At 42.0% G+C, this 23,370-nt stretch overlaps 1 protein-coding gene across 1 annotated transcript; it reads left to right on the top strand.

Annotated features, from left to right (window-relative positions):
* Window positions 1–1,788: 1,788 nt before the first annotated feature.
* Window positions 1,789–23,015, top strand: chrne.L (cholinergic receptor, nicotinic epsilon L homeolog). The gene is given in 12 exon segments (NM_001087447.1): window positions 1,789–1,854; window positions 12,560–12,702; window positions 13,524–13,568; window positions 15,147–15,256; window positions 15,383–15,538; window positions 17,386–17,489; window positions 17,785–17,985; window positions 19,640–19,754; window positions 19,938–20,052; window positions 21,640–21,847; window positions 22,044–22,177; window positions 22,555–23,015. Coding segments are annotated over 12 exon segments (1,515 nt in total). The 5' UTR covers window positions 1,789–1,808; the 3' UTR covers window positions 22,693–23,015.
* Window positions 23,016–23,370: the final 355 nt, after the last annotated feature.

Raw genomic sequence — 23,370 nt, 5'->3', positions numbered from 1 at the left:
CCCCCAGAGTCCCTTAAATGATAGGCCTGGCGCCTTCCTGCAGAGAAAAGAAGTGGATTATTATGGGTCGCACAGGGGCCGTGTTGCCATAGTGAACTCACTTAAAGTCACTTACAATTCAGCCAAGAAAAGTTGTAGCTGGAAGAGAGGAGCATTACATGTGTCTCCCTGTATCTCAGCACAGAATAGGGAATAGATCTCCTTCTACTCCCCTCCTAGCAATCTGCTTACCTCTAAATTAAAGGCCAACTGCACTGACAAAAACCTCCTTTGACTAATGAAAGAAAACCCCATTCTAAGCGCTTCCCCTATAGACATGAATGACTTGGTGTCGCTGGTCTCAGAGTTATTTCCAAATATAATTGCTATAGACAGGCGGCTCTGTTCATCCATTCTGTTCCACTGAGACAATGTATCCGCCCGTCTGTTCATTCACATTCTGCTCCATTGTTTTTATTTACATTCACTAACTGTCAGACACACGCGTTTGCTTTCAGTGGTTTTTGCCTGGGAATAGAAATGGTCACGTGGAGGAAGCAAAACCACCAAAGCAACTGTCATTTATTTACTATTAATGTGTCTTTTTCAATCTATTAATTCTACTATTAATTAGAGATGCCCTTCCCCTTGCAGTTGATCTACTTTTAAACATTTTTTTTTATCTTGCTAGTCTCTTTCTTTCTACCAATTAATACTTAAAGGAATGATAAATAAAACAATTCTACTGCGCCTCCTAGAGGTGACCAATGAAAATGCGGCTGCCCAGGAACTTAATTACAGATGCAAGAGAGTTGACCAATGAGAAGGCTGCAGAGCAAGAACCTAATTATAAATCATTCCCAGCACAATGTCTTGCTGATATCTTACACAAGGAGATTTTTGGGTTATTTTGGCCCCATGATATGACACTGGAATGAAGCTTCAGTAGGGAGGGCACCAATTTTTGTAACTTTAGAAGAAGCAGACACAACAGCTGCGGGTGCCCAGGCTTCCTCTATATAAGGGGCCCAAAACAAGGGGGTGTCATGTGATTTCATATGCGCCCCATGTCGTGTGCAGAATTAAAGGCGACCCATGTTTTTTCAGCCATTGTGCATCACCTGTTTGGGGGGCGCTATAAACAAAAAGTCCTGTGTCCACCGACGCACATTCATATTTTATTTTCCATGTTCTGCGATATTAAGGGATTTAACCCTTCCAGCTCCAAAGAACTGACAATGATCATCTGGGATTCTCATTGAAGGATTCACAACCCTCACGTTGCTGGACTACAGCTCCCATCATACTCTAACTCTTGATAATATGTTAAAGTATTCTGGGATTTGTAGTCCAACAACGACTAACCTGCAGTTAAGGTCCCCTATTTTTTTCTCATTTTTATTACTGATCATCTATAGCAGCCCTTCCTTATTCATCTTCTGCCCTAACAGGTAAACAACTCCAAACTGAACAGCCTAAAAAAAAACCAATAACATAAAACATGAATTAAAAAATCAGCCCAATCTGCTACAATTGTGACATCTTAAGAAAACCCATTCAAATCCTGAGGTTCCTGTGCCTTTAAGGCAGCAGCCCCTGTCTATACGTTGCTATGGGAGGGGTTAATAAGTGCTGGGATGTCAGTGTGAGTGACAGGGGTGACAGCTGTGTGATACAGAGGGGGGGGGAAGGCTGGTTACAGGGTCTCAGAGAGAAGTCGGGAGCTGTCCTGAAGAAGATCCAGTTTCTTCCGTTAGGAAATCTCACATCCAGTCTTTAAATAACTCCCTCCTTCCCACTCCCCCCTTGGATTGTGCCAGTGGGCAGCGATGGAGTCGGGGGTCCGAATTCTGTCTCTACTAATCCTCCTGCACAGTGAGTCTGTATACGTGATGTCTGTCTGTCATGTGACTGTCTCTCTCTCTAGGGGTCTAGGGCCCCCCATGCTCAGTCTTTGCAAAACTAGGAGTTACAGGACCCCTAAACTTTAAGGAATAAGATGTTTCATTCACATATTGGCCCAACGGGAGCTGCAGGGTCCCTCTATAGGTTACAGCCCTAATCCCCAGTCACAGTATAAATACTTGTGTATCTATTGTATAATCATTTGCTCCCTGGTGGGGCCCCAAACACTTTTCTCTAAGCTTCACAGGCTCTGGTGGGGCCCCCCTACAGCCGACAGGGTCTGGGACACCCAACAGCAGGTACAGATCTCTGTATTTTTGCAGTTGCTTCTTCTGATTTGTTGTTTCTCGTTGCCCTTTCTATGCTGCCATGTCCATTAACTGCTGGGGGGCCCCGGCAACTGGAAATCAGACTTATCCTGAAGCAACATTTGTGAGCTTGTAACAGCCTTTTAGGCTTCTTTTTTGGAGCCCGTCACTATAATTACTGTCTGGTTGCTAGGATCAGTGTTCCCGACAACCAGGTAGCATTCAAATTAAACCAGCTCAGGCCCATCAATAAAAGAACATGAAGGAATTGTGTGCATGAAATGGTTAAGTGGTGGCTGCAGAACTTTTCCTATTTGCTATAGTAAGAACAAAATAATTTTCCCATTTTAAGCTGATTCCAACATAAGTGGCCTTGGTGGCTTGTGACCTGCAGGGGCAAATAGGGGCTTATGGGTGAAAAACTTTTCTGTGCGATGCCAATGCAACATAAAGACTCGAGGCACAGAAACAAAATAATGAGCAACACAAGGTCACTTTATTATTTAGTTGGTGTTTGGGATTAGTACCTGCCGATACAGCACAAATACGTGGCTAACAGGCTTCATCTCACCAATCACTGTCCATTCATAGGCAAGAGTAGGGGGTCCTTGGTTTGCCAAGAAACAAACTCAAATATCAGCAAAATCCGTTTTCTGTAGGTCTTTTGAAGCAAAAATATGTATTTGGTTCTCTGGACCTGAAAATGTTTGATTACTGTGCTGTAATTAGAGATAATTAGCATTAACATAACATTTAGCTCCAACAATGGTGCACCCAAAAACAGCTATTGTCACTCGGAACTGGGGGGGGGGGCTAGGGGTACAATAAAGTAAGTGTTTTACAAGTTGGTGACAGCAGGACAGAATGGAGACAGAAGTAGTAGGATAATATGGAGACAGTAGGACATGATGAAGACAGTAGGGCAAGATAGAGACAGTAGAATAAGATGGAGACAGTAAGGCATGATGGCAGCAGAAAATAATTTGAAGATAGTAAGACATGATGGAGCCAGTAGAGCAAGATGCAGACAGTAAGATAAAATAAAGATCTCAGGCCCATCAATCTAAGAACATTAAGACATTAAATGGTTAAGTGGTGGCTGCAGAACTTTTCCTTTTTGCTATAGTAAGAACAAAATAATTCTCCCATTCCAACATGAGTGGCCTTGGTGACTTGTGACCTGCAGGGACAAATAGGGGCTTATGGGTGAAAAACTTTTCTGTGTGATGCCAATGCAACATAAAGACTCGAGGCACAGAAACAAAATAATAAGCAACACAAGGTCACTTTATTATTTAGTTGGTGTTTGGGATTAGTACCTGCCGATACAGCACAAATACGTGGCTAACAGGCTTCATCTCACCAATCACTGTCCATTCATAGGCAAGAGTAGGGGGGTCCTTGGTTTGCCAAGAAACAAAAATATCAGCAAAATCAGTTTTCTGTAGGTCTTTTAAAGGGAATGGTGTACATTTGGTTCTCTGGACCTGAAAATGATCGATTACTGTGTTGTAATTACAGATAATTAGCATTAACATAACATTTAGCTCCAACAATGGTGCACCCAAAAACAAGTATTGTCACTAGAATGTGGGGGGGCTAGGGGTACAGTAAAGTACAGTATTGCAAGTTGGTGACAGAATGGAGACAGAAGGGCAAGATGGAGACAGTAGGACAAGATGGAGACAGTAAGACAAGATGGAGACAGTAGGGCAAGATGGAGACAGTAGGGCAAGATGGAGACAGTAAGACAAGATGGAGACAGTAGGGCAAGATGGAGACAGTAGGGCAAGATGGAGACAGTAAGACAAGATGGAGACAGTAGGGCAAGATGGAGACAGTAGGGCACGATGGAGACAGTAGGGCAAGATTGAAACAGTAGGACAAGATGGAGACAGTAGGGCAAGATGGAGACAGTAGGGCAAGATGGAGATACTAGGGCAAGATGGAGACATTAGGACATGATGGAGACTTTAAGACAAGATGGAGACCGTGGGAAAAGATCTTGACAGTAAGAAAAGATGGAGACAGTAGGGCAAGATGGAGGCAGTAAGACAAGATGGAGACAGTAGGACATGATGGAGACTGTAAGACAAGATGGAGACAGTAGGACAAGATGAAGACAGTAGAACATGATGGAGACAGTAGGATAAGATGGAGACAGTAAGACAAGATGGAGACAGTAGGGCAAGATGGAGACAGTAGGGCAAGATGGAGACAGTAGGGCAAGATGGAGATACTAGGGCAAGATGGAGACATTAGGACATGATGGAGACTTTAAGACAAGATGGAGACCGTGGGAAAAGATCTTGACAGTAAGAAAAGATGGAGACAGTAGGGCAAGATGGAGGCAGTAAGACAAGATGGAGACAGTAGGACATGATGGAGACTGTAAGACAAGATGGAGACAGTAGGACAAGATGAAGACAGTAGAACATGATGGAGACAGTAGGATAAGATGGAGACAGATGGGAAAGATGGAGTCAGTAAGATAAGATGGAGACAGTAAGGCAAGGTGGAAACAGTAGGATATGACGGAGACTGTAAGACAAGATGGAGACAGTAGGACAAGATAGAGACAGTAGGATAAGATGGAGACTGCAGGGCAAGATGGAGACAGTAGGGCACGATGGAGACAGTAGGGCAAGATTGAAACAGTAGGACAAGATGGAAAGAGTAGGGCAAGAAGGAGGCAGTAAGTTAATATGGAGACAGTAGGACATGATGGAGACAGTAGGACATGATGAGGACAGTAGGACATGATGGAGATAGTAGAACAAGATAGAGACCGTAAGATAAAATGGAGACTGCTGGGTAAGGTGGAGACAGTAGGATAAGATGGAAACAGTACGGCAAGATGGAGACAGTAAGATAAAATGGAGACAGTAGGGCAAGGTGGGAACAGTAGGGCAAAATGGGGACAGTACAGCAAGATGAAGAAAGTAAGGCAAGATGGAAAAATTAGGGCAAGACACGTTATGTAGCAGGGAAGTGCAGAAGAGGAAGAAGAGGAGGAAGAAGAAGAGGAGGAGCGGCTCCTCTAATCCCCAGACATTTCTGTGTCAGTGTTTCCTGATACCTTGATGGAATTCTGGATATTCAGCAGGGAAAGAGCAGCACATGATACCCCCCCCAGCCTGGAACAACAAAGATCCACCCACTGTCTCCTGTTAGTATGTTGGGAATATACAAGAGAGGAGCCCATGTCTGCTAAATGATGTGTAAATGGCACCAGCTGTGGCAGGGGGCACGTTGGAGTCTAATGTTACTAATGTTACTACTAATGTTACTACTAATGTTACTACTAATGTCATACAGATAAATTTTCCCAAAATACCCCCTCATTCTAGAGTATCCAAATATCTCCCCTCTTTCGAGTGTACCCATATACCTCCATGCCAGAGTACCCAAATGGCCATTCATAAGTACCTAAATACTGACAAATAAGACGAGAATTCCTCTGCACTCATGTCTACAGGGGCGATCCTGGCCCCTCCGCCGCCTGAGGCAGCAGCAGTTGCTGCTGCCCCCCCCTCCCCCGGAAATTCGCTCTTAAAGTAACAGTAGCAGCATTTTTTGTGCCCCTGGTACCTAGTGGGGGGCTGCCACCTGAGGTGAGATGACAGCCTCAACTAGCCTCATTGGCAAAGCACCCTTGCATGTCTATCAATATAAGAACATGAAGGAATTTTGTGCATGAAATGAAATGAAAGTGTTGGCTGCAGAACTTTTCCTATTTGCTATAGTAAAAACAAAATAATTTTCCCATTTTAAGCTGATTCAAACATGAGTGGCCTTGGTGGCTTGTGACCTGCAGGGACAAATAGGGGCTTATGGGTGAAAAACTTTTCTGTGCGATGCCAATGCAACATAAAGACTCGAGGCACAGAAACAAAATAATGAGCAACACAAGGTCACTTTATTATTTAGTTGGTGTTTGGGATTAGTACCTGCCGATACAGCACAAATACGTGGCTAACAGGCTTCATCTCACCAATCACTGTCCATTCATAGGCAAGAGTAGGGGGTCCTTGGTTTGCCAAGAAACAAACTCAAATATCAGCAAAATCCGTTTTCTGTAGGTCTTTTAAAGGGAATGGTGTACATTTGGTTCTCTGGACCTGAAAATCGATTACTGTGCTGTAATTAGAGATAATTAGCATTAACATAACATTTAGCTCCAACAATGGTGCACCCAAAAACAGCTATTGTCACTCGGAACTGGGGGGGGGGGCTAGGGGTACAATAAAGTAAGTGTTTTACAAGTTGGTGACAGCAGGACAGAATGGAGACAGAAGTAGTAGGATAATATGGAGACAGTAGGACATGATGAAGACAGTAGGGCAAGATAGAGACAGAAGAATAAGATGGAGACAGTAAGGCATGATGGCAGCAGAAAATAATTTGAAGATAGTAAGACATGATGGAGCCAGTAGAGCAAGATGCAGACAGTAAGATAAAATAAAGATCTCAGGCCCATCAATCTAAGAACATTAAGACATTAAATGGTTAAGTGTTGGCTGCAGAACTTTCCCTTGTTACTATAGTAAAAACAAAATAATTCTCCCATTCCAACATGAGTGGCCTTGGTGACTTGTGACCTGCAGGGACAAATAGGGGCTTATGGGTGAAAAACTTTTCTGTGCGATGCCAATGCAACATAAAGACTCGAGGCACAGAAACAAAATAATGAGCAACACAAGGTCACTTTATTATTTAGTTGGTGTTTGGGATTAGTACCTGCCGATACAGCACAAATACGTGGCTAACAGGCTTCATCTCACCAATCACTGTCCATTCATAGGCAAGAGTAGGGGGTCCTTGGTTTGCCAAGAAACAACCACAAATAGAGAAATCAGTTTTCTGTAGGTCTGTAGGAACAAATGAATTTGGTTCTCTGGACCTGAAAATTATTGATTACTGTGCTGTAATTAGGGATCATTAGCATTAGCATAAAATTTAGCTCCAACAATGGTGCACCCAAAAACAAGTATTGTCAGTAGAATGTGGGGGGATTAGGGGTACAGTAAAGTACAGTATTGCAAGTTGGTGACAGCAGGACAGAATGGAGACAGAAGGACAAAATGGAAACAGTAGGGCAAGATGGAAACAATAAGATGGAGACAGTAAGGCAAGATGGAGAGAGTAAGATAAAATAAAGACAGTAGCGCAAGGTGGAAATAGTAGTGCAAGATGGAGACAGTAGGACAAGATCGAGACAATAGGGCAAGAAGGAGGCAGTAAGTTAATATGAAGACAGTAAGACAAGATGGAGACAGTAGGATATGATGGAGACAGTAGGATAAGATGAAGACAGTAGGGCAAGATGGAGACAGTAGGACAAGATGGAGACAGTAGGACATGATGGAGACAATAGAGCAAGATGGAGACAGTAGGACATAATGGAGACAGTAAGACAAGACGGAGACAGTAGGATATGATGGAGACAGCAGGGCAAGATTGAACAGTAGGACATGATGAAGACTGTAAGACAAGATGGAGACAGTAGGACAAGATGGAGACAGTAGGACAAGATGGAGACAGTAAGACAAGATGGAGACAGTAGGATAATATGGAGACAGGAAGGCCCAAGATGGAGACAGTAAGAAAAGATGGAGACAGTAGGACATGATGGAGACAATAGGGCAAGATGATGACAGTAGGGCAAGAAGGAGGCAGTAAGTTAATATGGAGACAGTAGGACAAGATGGAGACAGTAGGACAAGATGGAGACAGTAGGACTAGATTGAGACATTAGGATAAAATAAAGACAGTAAGACAAGATGGAGACAGTGGGACATGATGGAGACATCAGTATAAGATGGAAACAGTAGGTGGGGCCCTCCTACAGCTGGCAGGGTCTGGGACACCCAACAGCAGGTACAGATCTCTGTATTGTCGCAGTTGCTTCTTCTGATTTGTTATTTCTCGTTGCCCTTTCTATGCTGCCATGTCCATCCTGGCTTTTTAACTGCTGGGGGGCCCCGGCAACTGGAAATCTGACTTATTCTGAAGCAACATTTGTGAGCTTGTAACAGCCTTATGGGGTTCTTTTTTCGGAGCCCGTAACTATAATAATTGTCTGGTTGCTAGGATCAGTGTTCCCGACAACCAGGTAGAATTTGAATCAAACCAGCTGAGGGCTCATCGCCTCATTTAACATAAACAAAATTGTAAGTAATCCCGGTAGCCTTTCCTCCCACTGAGAGTACTGGTATGTATTGTTCCACCCAGTGTCAGAAAGGGGTGCCCGGGGCCCACCAAGAACCACAAGACTGACTCCAGAGTTTTATTAAATTCAGTCAATAGTAGTACAACTAGTAGTTTTACTAACAGCACTGGTTATATGGAGCTACTACAGGGGTCACTTATTGCGCTACAGGAGTCTGTCACTGAGTTACAGGGGTCACATATTGAGTTAAAGGGACACCTGTTGAATTGCACGAGTCAACTTTGTTATACTCCCCTTTAATTCAATAGTATACGTATGAGGTTTCCTTCAGGCAGATGTATTTTGCCTTTACTAATTCAAGATAAATCAGATATTTATACACAACTAGAGCATGGCACTGTATATACACACAGATATAGCAGGGAAGTGCTGGAGAGGAAGAGGAGGAAGAAGAAGAAGAGCAGGAGCGGCTCCTCCAATCCCAAGACATTTCTGTGTCAGTGTTTCCTGATTCCTTGATGGAATTCCAGATATTCAGCAGGGAAAGAGCAGCACATGATACCCCCCCAGCCTGGAGCAACAAAGATTCACCCACTGTCTCCTGTTAGTATGTTGGGAATATACAAGAGAGGAGCCCATGTCTGCTAAATGATGTGTAAATGGCACCAGCTGTGGCAGGGGGCACGTTGGAGTCTAATGTTACTAATGTTACTAATGTTAATGTCTCATGTCATACAGATACTGTACATTTTACCCAAATAACCCCCTTATTCAAGAGTATCCAAATACCCCCATTCATAAGTATGTAGACATAGTAGAACGTGATGGAGACAGTAGGGTAAGGTGGAAACAGTAGGGCAAGATGGAGACAGTAGGACTAGATGGAGACAGTAGGACTAGATGGAAACAGTTGGGCAAGATGGAGAAAGAAGGGCAGGATTGAAACAATAGGGCAAGATGAAGACAGTAGAATATGATAGAGACATCCAGAAAAAAATGGAGCCTGCAGGGCAAGATGGAGACAGTCAGATAAGATGGAGACAGTAGGGCAAGATGGAGGCAGAAGGGCAGGATTGAAACAGTAGGGCAAGATGAAGACAGTAGGACAAGATGAAGACAGTAGAATATGATGGTGACAGTAGGGCAAGAAGGAGACAGTAAGGCAAGAAGGAGACAGTAGAGCAAGAAGGAGACAGTAGGGCAAGATGGAGACAGTAGAGCAAGAAGGCGACAGTAGGGCAAGATGGAGACAGAAAAAAAGTTGGGGAGCACCTCCCATCAAATGAGAAAAACAGAAGATGTTGTGCAGGGTCACGTGGTAATTCATAAGAGAAGAAGAAAGAGAAAGAACTGACTAATGTATTTGGACCCTCCCATCAAAGCCTGTCCACAAGCTTGTATTTATACACCATTAAAACGTAACTTTTATTACTGATAAATAAGATAAAAAAGTCCAGTAATAATTAAAACATGGTTAGGACCGGGGAGACGGATTAACTTGGGGTAGTGGGCTGGTGGTACGGATAAGTGATAAATGTATGCTAGTGGGGGTCACTGATTGGCTCCATGTTCACAGTACCTTCCCCAATCTATCCACCAAGGATAGGGTCAAAGTGAAGAAATTGCTAAGGTATTCAGCAGTGTCGTGGTTCTTGATCATTATCTAATTACTGCATTAACTGTATATAACTGCCCACCACCAACTTCCAAAAAGCCCTAGGGTCTTTCATTGTCTGTCCCATTTATTTGCTAGCATCCATTTCTTACTATCTTATTGCCCAAAATTCTTACTATCCCATCTTTTCCATGGGATCTTCTGCTTATCCATACTGGCATGTCTAGGGTTAATGTGCTCACAATCCATTTTGCAGTGATGTTAGCCGCATGCCAGGGGTTAATATGATCATTATCCAATTTAACTGACACGTGTGGGGTCATGGAGTGTTCATTGTTCATTTCTGCAGTGCTCATTCTGCCATGTCTGTGGTTAATATTCTTATTATACATATCACTTAGTGATCACACTGGCATATATGGATTATTATGGCTAAATGGAGTCACTGTCAGTTTAGGCGGCAGGTTTAGTTTAGACTTTCCTCTTTGTCATTGTACAAAGGAGACAATGGGAGGAGCAGGATTTCAGGTCTGCCTGTGTGTTTTGTGGGTCCTTGGGGGTTCTCTCTGGTAAGTCCTGGAACCCCAGTTTGAAACTGTCCCTAAGTTATATTTGGGTGTTACATTTTTGTGTACACCAGTCATAGTTTAACAACTAAAGACAATCTTCAGTTTCCTTTCAGGTCTGCTTAGCTGCTGACTGCCAATCCACAAAACGGGGATTAACTAGCATCCTAAAGTGCAACGTTTTTAGTGTGCAATGATGACGTATTACGTGTTGATGTATGATACAGTGATGATGTATTACGTGTTGATGTATGATGCAATGATGACGTATTACGTGTTGATGTATGATACAGTGATGATGTATTACGTGTTGATGTATGATACAGTGATGATGTATTACGTGTTGATGTATGATGCAGTGATGATGTATTACGTGTTGATGTATGATGCAGTGATGATGTATTACGTGTTGATGTATGATGCAATGATGACGTATTACGTGTTGATGTATGATACAGTGATGATGTATTACGTGTTGATGTATGATGCAATGATGACGTATTACGTGTTGATGTATGATACAGTGATGATGTATTACGTGTTGATGTATGATACAGTGATGATGTATTACGTGTTGATGTATGATGCAGTGATGATGTATTACGTGTTGATGTATGATGCAGTGATGATGTATTACGTGTTGATGTATGATGCAATGATGACGTATTACGTGTTGATGTATGATACAGTGATGATGTATTACGTGTTGATGTATGATACAGTGATGATGTATTACGTGTTGATGTATGATGCAGTGATGATGTATTACGTGTTGATGTATGATACAGTGATGATGTATTACGTGTTGATGTATGATGCAGTGATGATGTATTAAGTGTCGATGTATGATGCAGTGATGATGTATTACGTGTTGATGTATGATGCAATCATGATGTATTACGTGTTGATGTATGATGCAATGATGATGTATTAAGTGTCGATGTATGACGCAGTGATGATGTATTATGTGTTGATGTATGATGCAATGATGACGTATTACGTGTTGATGTATGATGCAGTGATGATGTATTAAGTGTTGATGTATGATACAGTGATGGCTTATTACGTGTTGATGTATGATGCAGTGATGATGTATTACGTGTTGATGTATGATGCAATGATGATGTATTACGTGTTGATGTATGATGCAATGATGATGTATTAAGTGTCGATGTATGATGCAGTGATGATGTATTACGTGTTGATGTATGATGCAATGATGACGTATTACGTGTTGATGTATGATGCAGTGATGATGTATTAAGTGTCGATGTATGATACAGTGATGGCTTATTACGTGTTGATGTATGATGCAGTGATGATGTATTACGTGTTGATGTATGATGCAATGATGATGTATTACGTGTTGATGTTTGATGCAATGATGACGTATTATGTGTTGATGTATGATGCAGTGATGATGTATTAAGTGTCGATGTATGATACAGTGATGGCTTATTACGTGTTGATGTATGATGCAATGATGACGTATTACGTGTTGATATATGATGCAGTGATGATGTATTACGTGTTGATGTATGATGCAGTGATGATGTATTACGTGTTGATGTATGATGCAGTGATGATGTATTACGTGTTGATGTATGATGCAGTGATGATGTATTACGTGTTGATGTATGATGCAGTGATGATGTATTACGTGTTGATGTATGATGCAGTGATGATGTATTACGTGTTGATGTATGATGCAGTGATGATGTATTAAGTGTTGATGTATGATGCAATTATGATATGTTAAGTGTTTATATGGGATGCAATGGCAATTATTTGTTGTTGACACAAAAGAGATAATTTGATAAGTATTGGGCATTGTGCAAAATATAAAAAATTGGTGTTAACTGCCATGTATTTTGCACTTTTGCACCCTGTCCCACACTTTCATGTACACAACAGCTCCACACTGAATCAACCAATGAATACAGTATTCGACTTTCACTGAAGTTCGTTCCTCTTGGATGAACAATTAAAAGGGTGGGATTTTTCTTTTCATCAGACTCCTTGGCCAGTGAGAGCGAGGAGAGCCGACTTATAAAGCATCTATTCACCAGTTATGACCAGAAAGCTCGTCCTTCAAAAGGTCTCGATGATGTTATTCCCGTGACCCTGAAGCTCACATTAACCAACCTGATTGACTTGGTAACTACTCCACATAACTAGTCCTGAAGGTGTAAATACGCAGAATAAAAGAAGTTTGTAAAATAATAAACACTGAATATGCCTCAGAAACTGTATTTGCCTCAGGCACCTCCTGTGTGTAAAATAGAGGGTCAACTCTTCTTACAGTCGCCTTCCCCCATTTGTACAACAAATTGTCAGCTTATCTCCAACTGTCACCTCCCATCTGTGAAATATGGTTTTAGGTCTTCTGGCTAAACTAGCTACAAACATTGGGACTTAGATATTGCTCTTAACCATAAGAGGTGCTCCCATAGTCTCTCTCCAGCTGTATTTATGTCCTTTTGCAGGAACAATGACCAAACCACCTCTTTCCCTCTATAACAATAAAGTGTCAGCTCTTCTCCAACAGTATATGCCTTGTCTGGAGAGCATTGGCAATTCTTGTACTAGAACTAGAATGTTAGCTCTTATTCCATAATAATATTAAGATTAGGGGTGCGCCAAATCCATTATTTTAGGATTCGGCTGAATCTTTGTGGAAGATTTGGCCGAATACCAAACCTAAAAGTATGTAGAGAAGAGCGTGGACAAAAAAATTCTTGACTTGTGCGACGAAAAGTCACGTGATTTTTTGGATTCGGATTCAGCCAGACACTTGGATTCATTCAGAATCTGAATCCTGCTGCGAAACGCTGAATTGGCGCCTCCCTAATTCAGATACCCTTGTTATCAAGTAGCAAAGCACAAGTCACAATTAATACTTACTAGTTCAAGGAACATTTCATTTGTGAATTAATTTACATAATATGGCCATCACCATGGGGTTTTTTTCCTTCCAGAATGAGAAAGAAGAAACCTTGACGACCAATGTGTGGGTACAGATAGTAAGTACTTTATATCACCTGGATATTGGGTCCAAACTCTAGGTTACAGAACATGACAACAACAAGCAATGTTCCCTTAAAGCTGTGCACTTGGGTGCTGCCAACCTCAAAATGTTTGAGCATTTACACAGTATAATCAGTAGGTGAAATCAGGCTTAAAGGGATACTGTCATGGGAAAAAACATTTTTTCAAAATGAATCAGTTAATAGAGCTGCTCCAGCAGAATTCTGCACTGAAATCAATTTCTCAAAAGAGCAAACTGATTTTTTAAAATTCAATTTTGAAATCTGACACGGGGCTAGACATTTTGTCAATTTCCCAGCTGCCCCAAGTCATGTGACCTGTGCTCTGATAAACTTCAGTCACTCTTTACTGCTGTACTGCAAGTTGGAGTGATATCACCCCCTCCCTTTTCCCCCCCAGCAGCCAAACAAAAGAACAATGGGAAGGTAACCAGATAACAGCCCCCTATCACAAGATAACAGCTGCCTGGTAGATCTAAGAACAACACTCAATAGTAAAATCCAGGTCCCACTGAGACACATTCAGTTACATTGAGAAGGAAAAACAGCAGCCTGCAGAAAGCATTTCTCTCCTAAAGTGCAGGCACAAGTCACATGACCAGGGGCAGCTGGGAAATTGACAAAATGTCTAGCCCCATGTCAGATTTCAAAATTAAATATAAAAAAATCAGTTTGCTCTTTTGAGAAATGGATTTCAGTGCAGAATTCTGCTGGAGTAGCACTATTAACTGATGTGTTTTGAAAAAAACATGTTTTCCGATGACGGGATCCCTTTAAGCCTCTTTGTACTCCCTTTTGTGTAAGAGGTTTAAGGTCTGGAGGCCTTGGTAAAGAGGGAGTAACAAAGAGATGAATGGTACATGGTGTTAATAGTTCCACACAATAAAACTATTGGGTATTGGGTTAGTATCCAAAAGAACACCCCCTACAGCAGTGGTTCCTAAAATGTGGGACTGGCCTCACTGGGTGGGGAGACACCTAAAAGCCCAGTTTGAAGGTCAGTTAGGATGAGATTTGGGGTGAATACATTTATTTGATGCCATAGATATCCTTGAATCTATGACTGCATAACTGATACATCAATATTTTCCGATATCTTTAGCCATTTCATGAGCTAAAGGGGACCCTGACCATGGTTCGACTTTCAAGTAGGGCCCTAGAGTTATGACTCAATCAGTTAGGCCCAGGACATGGACATTGCTTTCAGACATGACTGTATGAGACGGCACCCTGGGACTGGACATCTAGGGAGTGCTGACTACTCTGACTACTGATGTGCCTATATATATTAAGGTGCAAATGTGTATGTTCTCTGAGATTCAGCAACTACCACAGTGAGTGCCAAGTGAGATTGTTCATAACGTTTCATTTGGCCTAGAGAAGCTGAAGACTTCATCACTTAACCTATATCTCTATTGCAGGAAAGTAAGGACTGCTGTCAGCCCAGCCTCAATAGTATTTGTGCTCATAGAGAGGCATGTAATGAGCAGTAGCACCAGTTTAGTGAAAGGTGATAGTGATCCCTAATCTCATTCCTTTTTCCACTTCTCCGAGGCATGGAACGATGACCGTCTGGTCTGGAATGTGACAGACTATGGAGGAATTGGTTTTGTACCAGTTCCGCACGATATTATGTGGCTTCCTGACATTGTCCTTGAAAATAAGTGAGTCCCATTTCTGGAGGAATGATGGTGCCCCCTGTTGGGTCATACATGTGCTGTGAGTCTGTCTCTCCCCATGAAGGGTGATGTGGTGACACGTAATCATTTATTGACTTTATGCCCTTGCAGCATCGATGGGAATTTTGAAGTGGCGTACTATGCCAATGTCCTCGTGTACAATACAGGATATATCTATTGGCTTCCACCTGCGATTTTCAGGAGCACCTGTAACATTGAGATCACTTATTTTCCATTTGACTGGCAAAACTGCTCGCTGGTGTTCAGGTGAGTTTCCATCCATATCAATATTTACTTCCATCCATATCAATATTTACTTCCATCCATATCAATATTTATACTGGGCAAGAATCCCAGTGCAGGTGAAACCTCAATCAGCCAAGATGTACCTACCGCATGTAGGGTTTAGCCTGATGAGATGTCTTCAACATCGTTGTTATGGAACCTAATGATTAGTGATGGGCGAATTTATTCACCAGGTATGGATTTGTGGCCTATTTCTGCATTTTGGAGCCCACAAATGTTTTTGGGAAACTGCTGCAAAAATTTGCTGTGGAAGGATTTGCTGCAACCGAAAGAAATTGTTGTGCATCAAAATTGGCGCACACATACAAATTGTTGCACATCACAGACGCCCATTGACTTTAATGCATTTGGACAAAATAGTCGCACATATAAAAATTGTCGCTCGCGTCAAAATTGCTGAGCGTCAAAATTATTTTGACGCCCATTGACGAATGCGATTTATTCGGTGAAGCGAATTGGGACAGATTCTTCCATCACTACTAATGATTGAATGTAATGCATTTAATCTCAAGAATGATATTTCAAAGGCAACATGCTAGATCTACGAGATCCTGAAAAGGTCAGAAAGGTGAAACATGAATTCCTGAACCTGGAACTGGAGCATGTTAAGGCCCACCATCCCACCATCAGGCCTGCCCAACAGATATCTGACCAAAAATCAGGCTTATATTAATCAAGCAGAATTAAAAATTCCCTTTGGATGAGGATTGCATCGACGTGTTGATGAAGTCCTAGTCTGACGAGCAACTGTAGACTCCACTGCATGATCCGATTGGATTTGATTTGGCCACTCACTTGCAGGGTAAACTGATCATTGGCCCTGGGGTCAACAGATGGACCAAACTGATTTGACCCTGCACGTGGACCAAACCAGGCACAGATCCACCGATTTGGCAGTTTATGGCCACCTTTACATAACTAAATAATCAAAAAGTCTGTGACTAAATTATAACGAAGAAAAAAAATAGATATGCAGAAGAACACACAGAAAATACACAAAAACAAACAATGCTAAAAGAAGTTTAAAAGTAGTATTGGACATTATAATGAGCAGAAAAAAACATAAATATTTTTGACTGAAAAAGTTGCAAATCATCAAGGGTCATCAAAATCCACAATACTGGATGTCTTTATAAATAATCCAATTAAAAAGTCACAAAAAAATCTATAAAAACAAAACAAGTGGTCACAACAAAAACCTGCAAACTAATAAAAAAATAAACAAAAATCCACTAGGAATAGGTCATGAAAAATCAGCAAACCAGTGATTGAGATAAGAAATACACCAAAAAAAAAAAGCAATTGCAAAAATCCACAGGTCACTTACTCCCCCCATACAATTTAATGTCCACAAAAAACATCAATGGTTACTAATAATAACCACAAGAAATCCCTTATTCAATGACCACACTAAATCCATAAATTTATGGCAATAATAAAAATCCCCAAACAATTTGGTTCTCAAAAAGTTTATGGTCACCATTTTCCAAATAACACTGGGCACCACATTTTTTTTAAAAATGGGTAGCTTTACAAAGCTGATATTGATGTCTGGACACCATTACCCCAAGCCCTTTTAAAAAATAAGGCAAGTCCTGCAAAAAGATAAACCCCCACATTGATAATCACAAAATTCATAAATTGGCAGTATTTTAAAAAAAAAAAAAAAACCCCCACAAAAATCAAATAATCACCTGACTCCAAAAATCAAGGTGAATCCCATGGTAGAAAAATAGTAGGCGGAACCTCAGGACCTACATCACCTGGGCCTTCTCTGAGAAGTTGTGTTTTTGTATTTTTCTCTATAGATCCAAGACTTACAGCGCTAACGAGATAGATCTGCAGCTAGTTACTGATGATGAGACCGGATTACCTTTTGACCAGGTGGACATCGATCGTGAAGCCTTCACAGGTGACCAACCAATGTTTAACCAGTCCCTTTTGACTCTGGGCATGAGGATTCTCCATAATCTGGAAGATATATCACTGAACTGCATTTGCCTGGCACAGCTAATATTGTGTTGCTGGGGATAGGAATAGCGGGATACAATCTTTGCAGATGAAGGTTTTGAGACTTTTAAGTATTTTGGTGGCATGTGGAATGGGCCTCCCTAGTCCCAACTGGAGATTTAGTGCAATTGTTATCACATTCCTATTTCTAGACTTTATTGTTGATTCTCTTCCTTGACCTTCCTCCAATATTTTAGAGAATGGTGAGTGGGCAATAATGCATCGTCCTGCCAGAAAGATTTTAAACCCCAAGTACTCTAAAGAAGACCTGCGATACCAGGAGATTGTCTTCAACCTCATCATCCAGAGGAAGCCTCTCTTCTATATCATCAACATCATTGTTCCATGTGTCCTCATCTCGTTCCTGGTAGTGCTAGTTTACTTCCTACCGGCCAAAGGTGAGCACTCAAGTACTCATCCATGTATCATCATGGATCTTCTGCTTGCAAAGCCACCTCATATTGTTCTTCTGGATTCAAATCCGCTTTCCCTGTAGCATGATACACAGCCGTCTGTGAGTCTTCCAGGAGTGGTCCTTACCTCCATAGTGACATGTACTGGGTGCCCTATATCCGTTATTTATAAAGTAAATATGCTTATCAGTGATGATGACCCATATCTTGAGTATTGGACAATATGTCCTGCTCGCACACCCTGGCCTTCGGAAGTAGAAGCCTAGTGCTCAGTGTTGGAGGGATCGCACCCTCCCCAAGAGTCAATTGTACAAATACACTGGCACTCACGGCAAGTTCAAGCAACGTTTAGGCTATACCTCTTTGTCAAGCATAAAACAATGTGTATTTAACACCCCACAAGCAACATGATTGGTTAATTAACACATTTGCAGAATTAATTCCAAATAGTGCCACACAGTGGTAAAAAAACATTTTGCATTAGCATATCAAAATTAGAAAGTTAGCATATCGTATATACAGTTAATGGCCCAATATTAGGTGCATAAATTAATTAGCCACAAGGAATTGTAAAGCCATTTGTATAAAAATAATATAAAGTGAAAAAAAATGTTTCAAAAAATCCTTTAACAAGGCTTTGACCTAATTAATTAACTTAAATCCACAAAGTCTTTTAGCAAAAACTCAGAGATCTGGACAGAGAAAGAAAAATTGTAAGTCCCGAGACAAGTAAAACATAATCCTCCAAAATTATCAACCTGGGACTTGTAGAACGGTGCGAAAAAAGTTAGTGCAGCACCCACTGTTTAGTGAATAAAACGGCCTTTATTGGACCAAGGGCATTACAGCAACGTTTCAGACCAACTGGTCTTTTATCAAGCTTGTAGAACGGTGCACCAATGTATCCAATTTGGAAAGAGCATAATTATTCCACATTGTATCAGAACAATTCTTATCCATCAGCAACAAAGTTCTATACAAAGTGTAACATTCGTTTTTATCTTACCCTACAGGAGGGGAATGAGAAGGGAAAGTCTATCCCTGCAGGGAATTCATTCAGCCTGGATATCTTGGTTATCTGGAAAGAGTGGAATAGTAATAGTAATAGTAACATGACATATTAAAATCTTCATTTAACCCCTTTGGATGTCTAGATTGTAACAGCCATATCAATATCATTCACGTTAAAGTATCTTGAGTATTAAATTGATGCTCAACCTGCACCCAACCTCTTAAGAGAAGTTAACGAACTCCTTTGTCTTTAGGATGATAATGATCCATCTCATTAGGGTGATAATGATCCAGTCCTGGATTTTTTTAAACCAAATTCCTTCATTTACATCAAACCAGCTCTCAAAATGTCTGGAATGGATTATTATCACCCCAGCGACTTGGGGTTAGTTGACATCTCCTGCCTGTGGTCAGTTACAGTTACTGTTGAAGTCTCAGACTCCTTCAGACATAATGTGGCTGGTGTATGGTTCTTGGAAGATTTGGCACCACAGTCAGTGCCTTTAATACCATACACGTCATTTAGGTCCTCTCTTCCTGGTGCTTTTAGAGAAGATTAAAGTTAATGTCCCCATAGTGATTGTTTAATTACTGCCATTATTTCCTCCAATCATTTGTATCTCTGCAGCCGGTGGGCAGAAGTGCACAGTGTCCATCTCCGTACTCCTGGCACAGACTGTCTTCCTGTTCCTTATTGCCCAAATGGTGCCGGAGACATCGCTCAGTGTGCCGCTCATTGGCAAGTAAGTCTCGTTTCTCCATCTTATGCCTTTAATAGGGTTTTTTTTTTAAAAAGGGCATCCCTGATACTCTTTGGCCAGAATGTATCTTGGGTTAAATAATTATAAAACTGTGTAATACACTACAACTCCCAGCATCCCCCAACTGGCTTGACTCAACTAATCAAATGCCTCTTTTGTGCACAGGTACCTGATGTTTGTTATGTTTGTGTCAACGCTGATTGTCCTGAGTTGTGTCATCGTCCTTAATGTGTCACTTCGGTCACCGAGTACTCACAACCTGAGCACCAAAGTCAAGCATGTGAGTGAGACCCCCCTACAGCCGACCATACTTCATACATATTACTCCATAATGTGGGTCATTTAGTACCAAGGGGGCAGTGTTGGACTGGGACACCAGGGACCCACCTAAACACCTTAGACCAGGGGCCACTCTCAGAACTATTATTCTTCCGCTCCTCATTCAACCTCTATTTTCCTATTCTCTTTTCTTTACATACTACAATCTATTATACCATCTATTAAGCCTCTTTGTTCTCATATAAATAGGGAATGGCCTTGAAATAGGCCAAATCTTTAGCAGCCTGAGGGGCCACTGACACCTGGGCCCACTGGGAGTTTTCCTGGTATCCCTGTGGGCCAGTCCAATACTGCCAAGGGGAGACTGTCCTGTTCCAGTAGAAATAGGGCTTAACTTTGAGTTTGTTCTAGTGACTCCCATTTCTTCAATATTATAATCACATAGAAATATGGAATAAAAAGTAAAGAGAAAATGGTATAATGTACCCCCTACTGTAAATGATAAGGATATTAGAAGTCACTGAGAGGTTGTTCTGTGACCATATAAAGGCACAAGGCTGCAGGCTGAGTTATACAGGGAACTCTGAGTATCACTCATGTATTATAAGGGATACTGTACCCCCTACTGTAAATGATAAGGATATTAGAAGTCACTGAGGGGTTGTTCTGTGACCATATAAAGGCACAAGGCTGCAGGCTGAGTTATACAGGGAACTCTGAGTATCACTCATGTATTATAAGGGATAATGTACCCCCTACTGTAAATGATAAGGATATTAGAAATCACTGAGGGGTTGTTCTGTGACCATATAAAGACACAAGGCTGCAGGCTGAGTTATACAGGGAACTCTGAGTATCACTCATGTATTATAAGGGATAATGTACCCCCTACTGTAAATGATAAGGATATTAGAAGTCACTGAGGGGTTGTTCTGTGACCATATAAAGGCACAAGGCTGCAGGCTGAGTTATACAGGGAACTCTGAGTATCACTCATGTATTATAAGGGATAATGTACCCCCTACTGTAAATGATAAGGATATTAGAAGTCACTGAGAGGTTGTTCTGTGACCATATAAAGGCACAAGGCTGCAGGCTGAGTTATACAGGGAACTCTGAGTATAACTCATGTATTATAAGGGATAATGTACCCCCTACTGTAAATGATAAGGATATTAGAAGTCACTGAGGGGTTGTTCTGTGACCATATAAAGGCACAAGGCTGCAGGCTGAGTTATACAGGGAACACTGAGTATCACTCATGTATTATAAGGGATAATGTACCCCCTACTGTAAATGATAAGGATATTAGAAGTCACTGAGAGGTTGTTCTGTGACCATATAAAGGCACAAGGCTGCAGGCTGAGTTATACAGGGAACTCTGAGTATCACTCATGTATTATAAGGGATAATGTACCCCCTACTGTAAATGATAAGGATATTAGAAGTCACTGAGGGGTTGTGGGACCATTTTTAGTAAGGGGTACACTATAACTGTTTGATAAATGGGCCACTTAATTCCTAGCCATGTGTGGGGCCCAAATGAGTATTCAGGTTGATCAGTTTGTTTTGTTTCTGTGTGCGGCAGATGCTTCTAGAAGTGTTGCCCCAGTTCCTGCACCTGCGGGTGGAGCCATGTGATGAGGGGGAGGAGACACCGCGGGAGCGCAGGAGGAGCTCGCTGGGGATCATGCTGAAGGCGGAGGAGTATGTGCTGAAGAAACCCAGGAGTGAGCTGATGTTTGAGAGGCAGAGGGAGCGGCACGGCATGAGGAGGGAGCCCGACGGGTACAGAGGTGGGTGAGGGGGACGTCAGAGGAACAGGGAACTACTTATTTTGTAAATTATAGTTATTATTATTCTTTCAAATGAACAACAATTACATAAAAATCATGTTTTTACTGGGCTTGTAAAATATCAGCCGAGGGAAACCCTAGTGAACATTTGTGTTTTATATAAATGTTTCTAATTCATCTTCTACTTCCATTGCAGCCGATGGATTTGATGTTGGGGTGACTACTACTCTGTATCGAAACCTGGCACAGTGCGCCCCAGAAATCAAGGACTGTGTGGATGCCTGTAACTTCATTACACAGAATACCAAGGAGCAGAATGCCACTGGCTCTGTAAGTGATTTGTACCCACTACTCCTGTGTCTGTCCCTCCCCCTGCAGGGTGATACAGTGAGACAGACAGAAGGAGAGTCCCTCCCCCTGCAGGGTGATACAGTGACACAGACAGAAGGACAGTCCCTCCCACTGCAGGGTGATACAGTGACACAGACAGAAGGAGAGTCCCTCCCCCTGCAGGGTGATACAGTGACACAGACAGAAGGAGAGTCCCTCCCCCTGCAGGGTGATACAGTGACACAGACAGAAGGAGCTGTTAGTTCCTCCCCCTGCAGGGTGATGGGAGACAGAAAAAGCTAGGAGAATGCTCCTCCCATTCTAGGGCCCCAGTATGACGAGCAGACCAAAGCTCTAATCATGTTTTCCCCCCACAGGAGATGGAGAATTGGATTCTGATCGGGAAGGTTCTGGACGTCCTGTGCTTCTGGGTCGCCCTCCCTCTGTTTGTGTTGGGGACATTGGCCATCTTTCTGATGGGTCACTTCAACACTGCCCCAGAACACCCCTTTTAATGAGAAGACAATGTGTGTGGCCCTTTGTAATGGCAGAGGGGACACAGGAGAGAGAAGTCTGGTTGGATGTACTGAATATGTGACTTTTGTAGGGAGCCCTATGTATTGTCTAACAGCGACCCTATCCATAGGGGTCAGTACAGCTTGAGTATCACACACAATGCAATGCGGTTGGTCGATTCTTTTTCCATCAATGTGGGTGGGGGACAGAGAACTGAAAATGATGAGGCCATGACCCCTTTTAGACAGCGGAGTACAGACCTGCATTGTACTGGCAGATCATTTATAATCAGATCATTTGGGCCAATAAAGTAAAGACCACAGGTTTGGGTTCCCTGTACTGTCGTCATTTAATGGGAGAGTCAATGGAATGTGTATCAGACGTAGCAGGAACCCCCAGACAGCTGGGTCACACAGAAGCAGCCATGTTTGTTATGAAAACCAGCCCAACAGTGTCCCGCCTCTTTCAGGAGACCTGAGATTGGCTCAGCACAGAAGCAGGAAGTAGAGGGGGCAGAGACAGGAAGAAGGTGAGTACTGCAGGCAGGTACTAAAGACAGATCAGCTCAAGAAACCAACCATAGTAACTCCAGGTGAGGGAGAATGAAGTGCTGCAGAGGATTCTGGGGGTTTGGAATAGTTTTGGCAGTGCAAGTAGGAGGTTATTGGGAGACTTGC

Source organism: Xenopus laevis, chromosome 3L (genome assembly GCF_017654675.1).
Source record: "Xenopus laevis strain J_2021 chromosome 3L, Xenopus_laevis_v10.1, whole genome shotgun sequence".
NCBI lineage: Eukaryota > Metazoa > Chordata > Amphibia > Anura > Pipidae > Xenopus > Xenopus laevis.
This window is presented reverse-complemented; position numbering and strand designations above follow the sequence as displayed.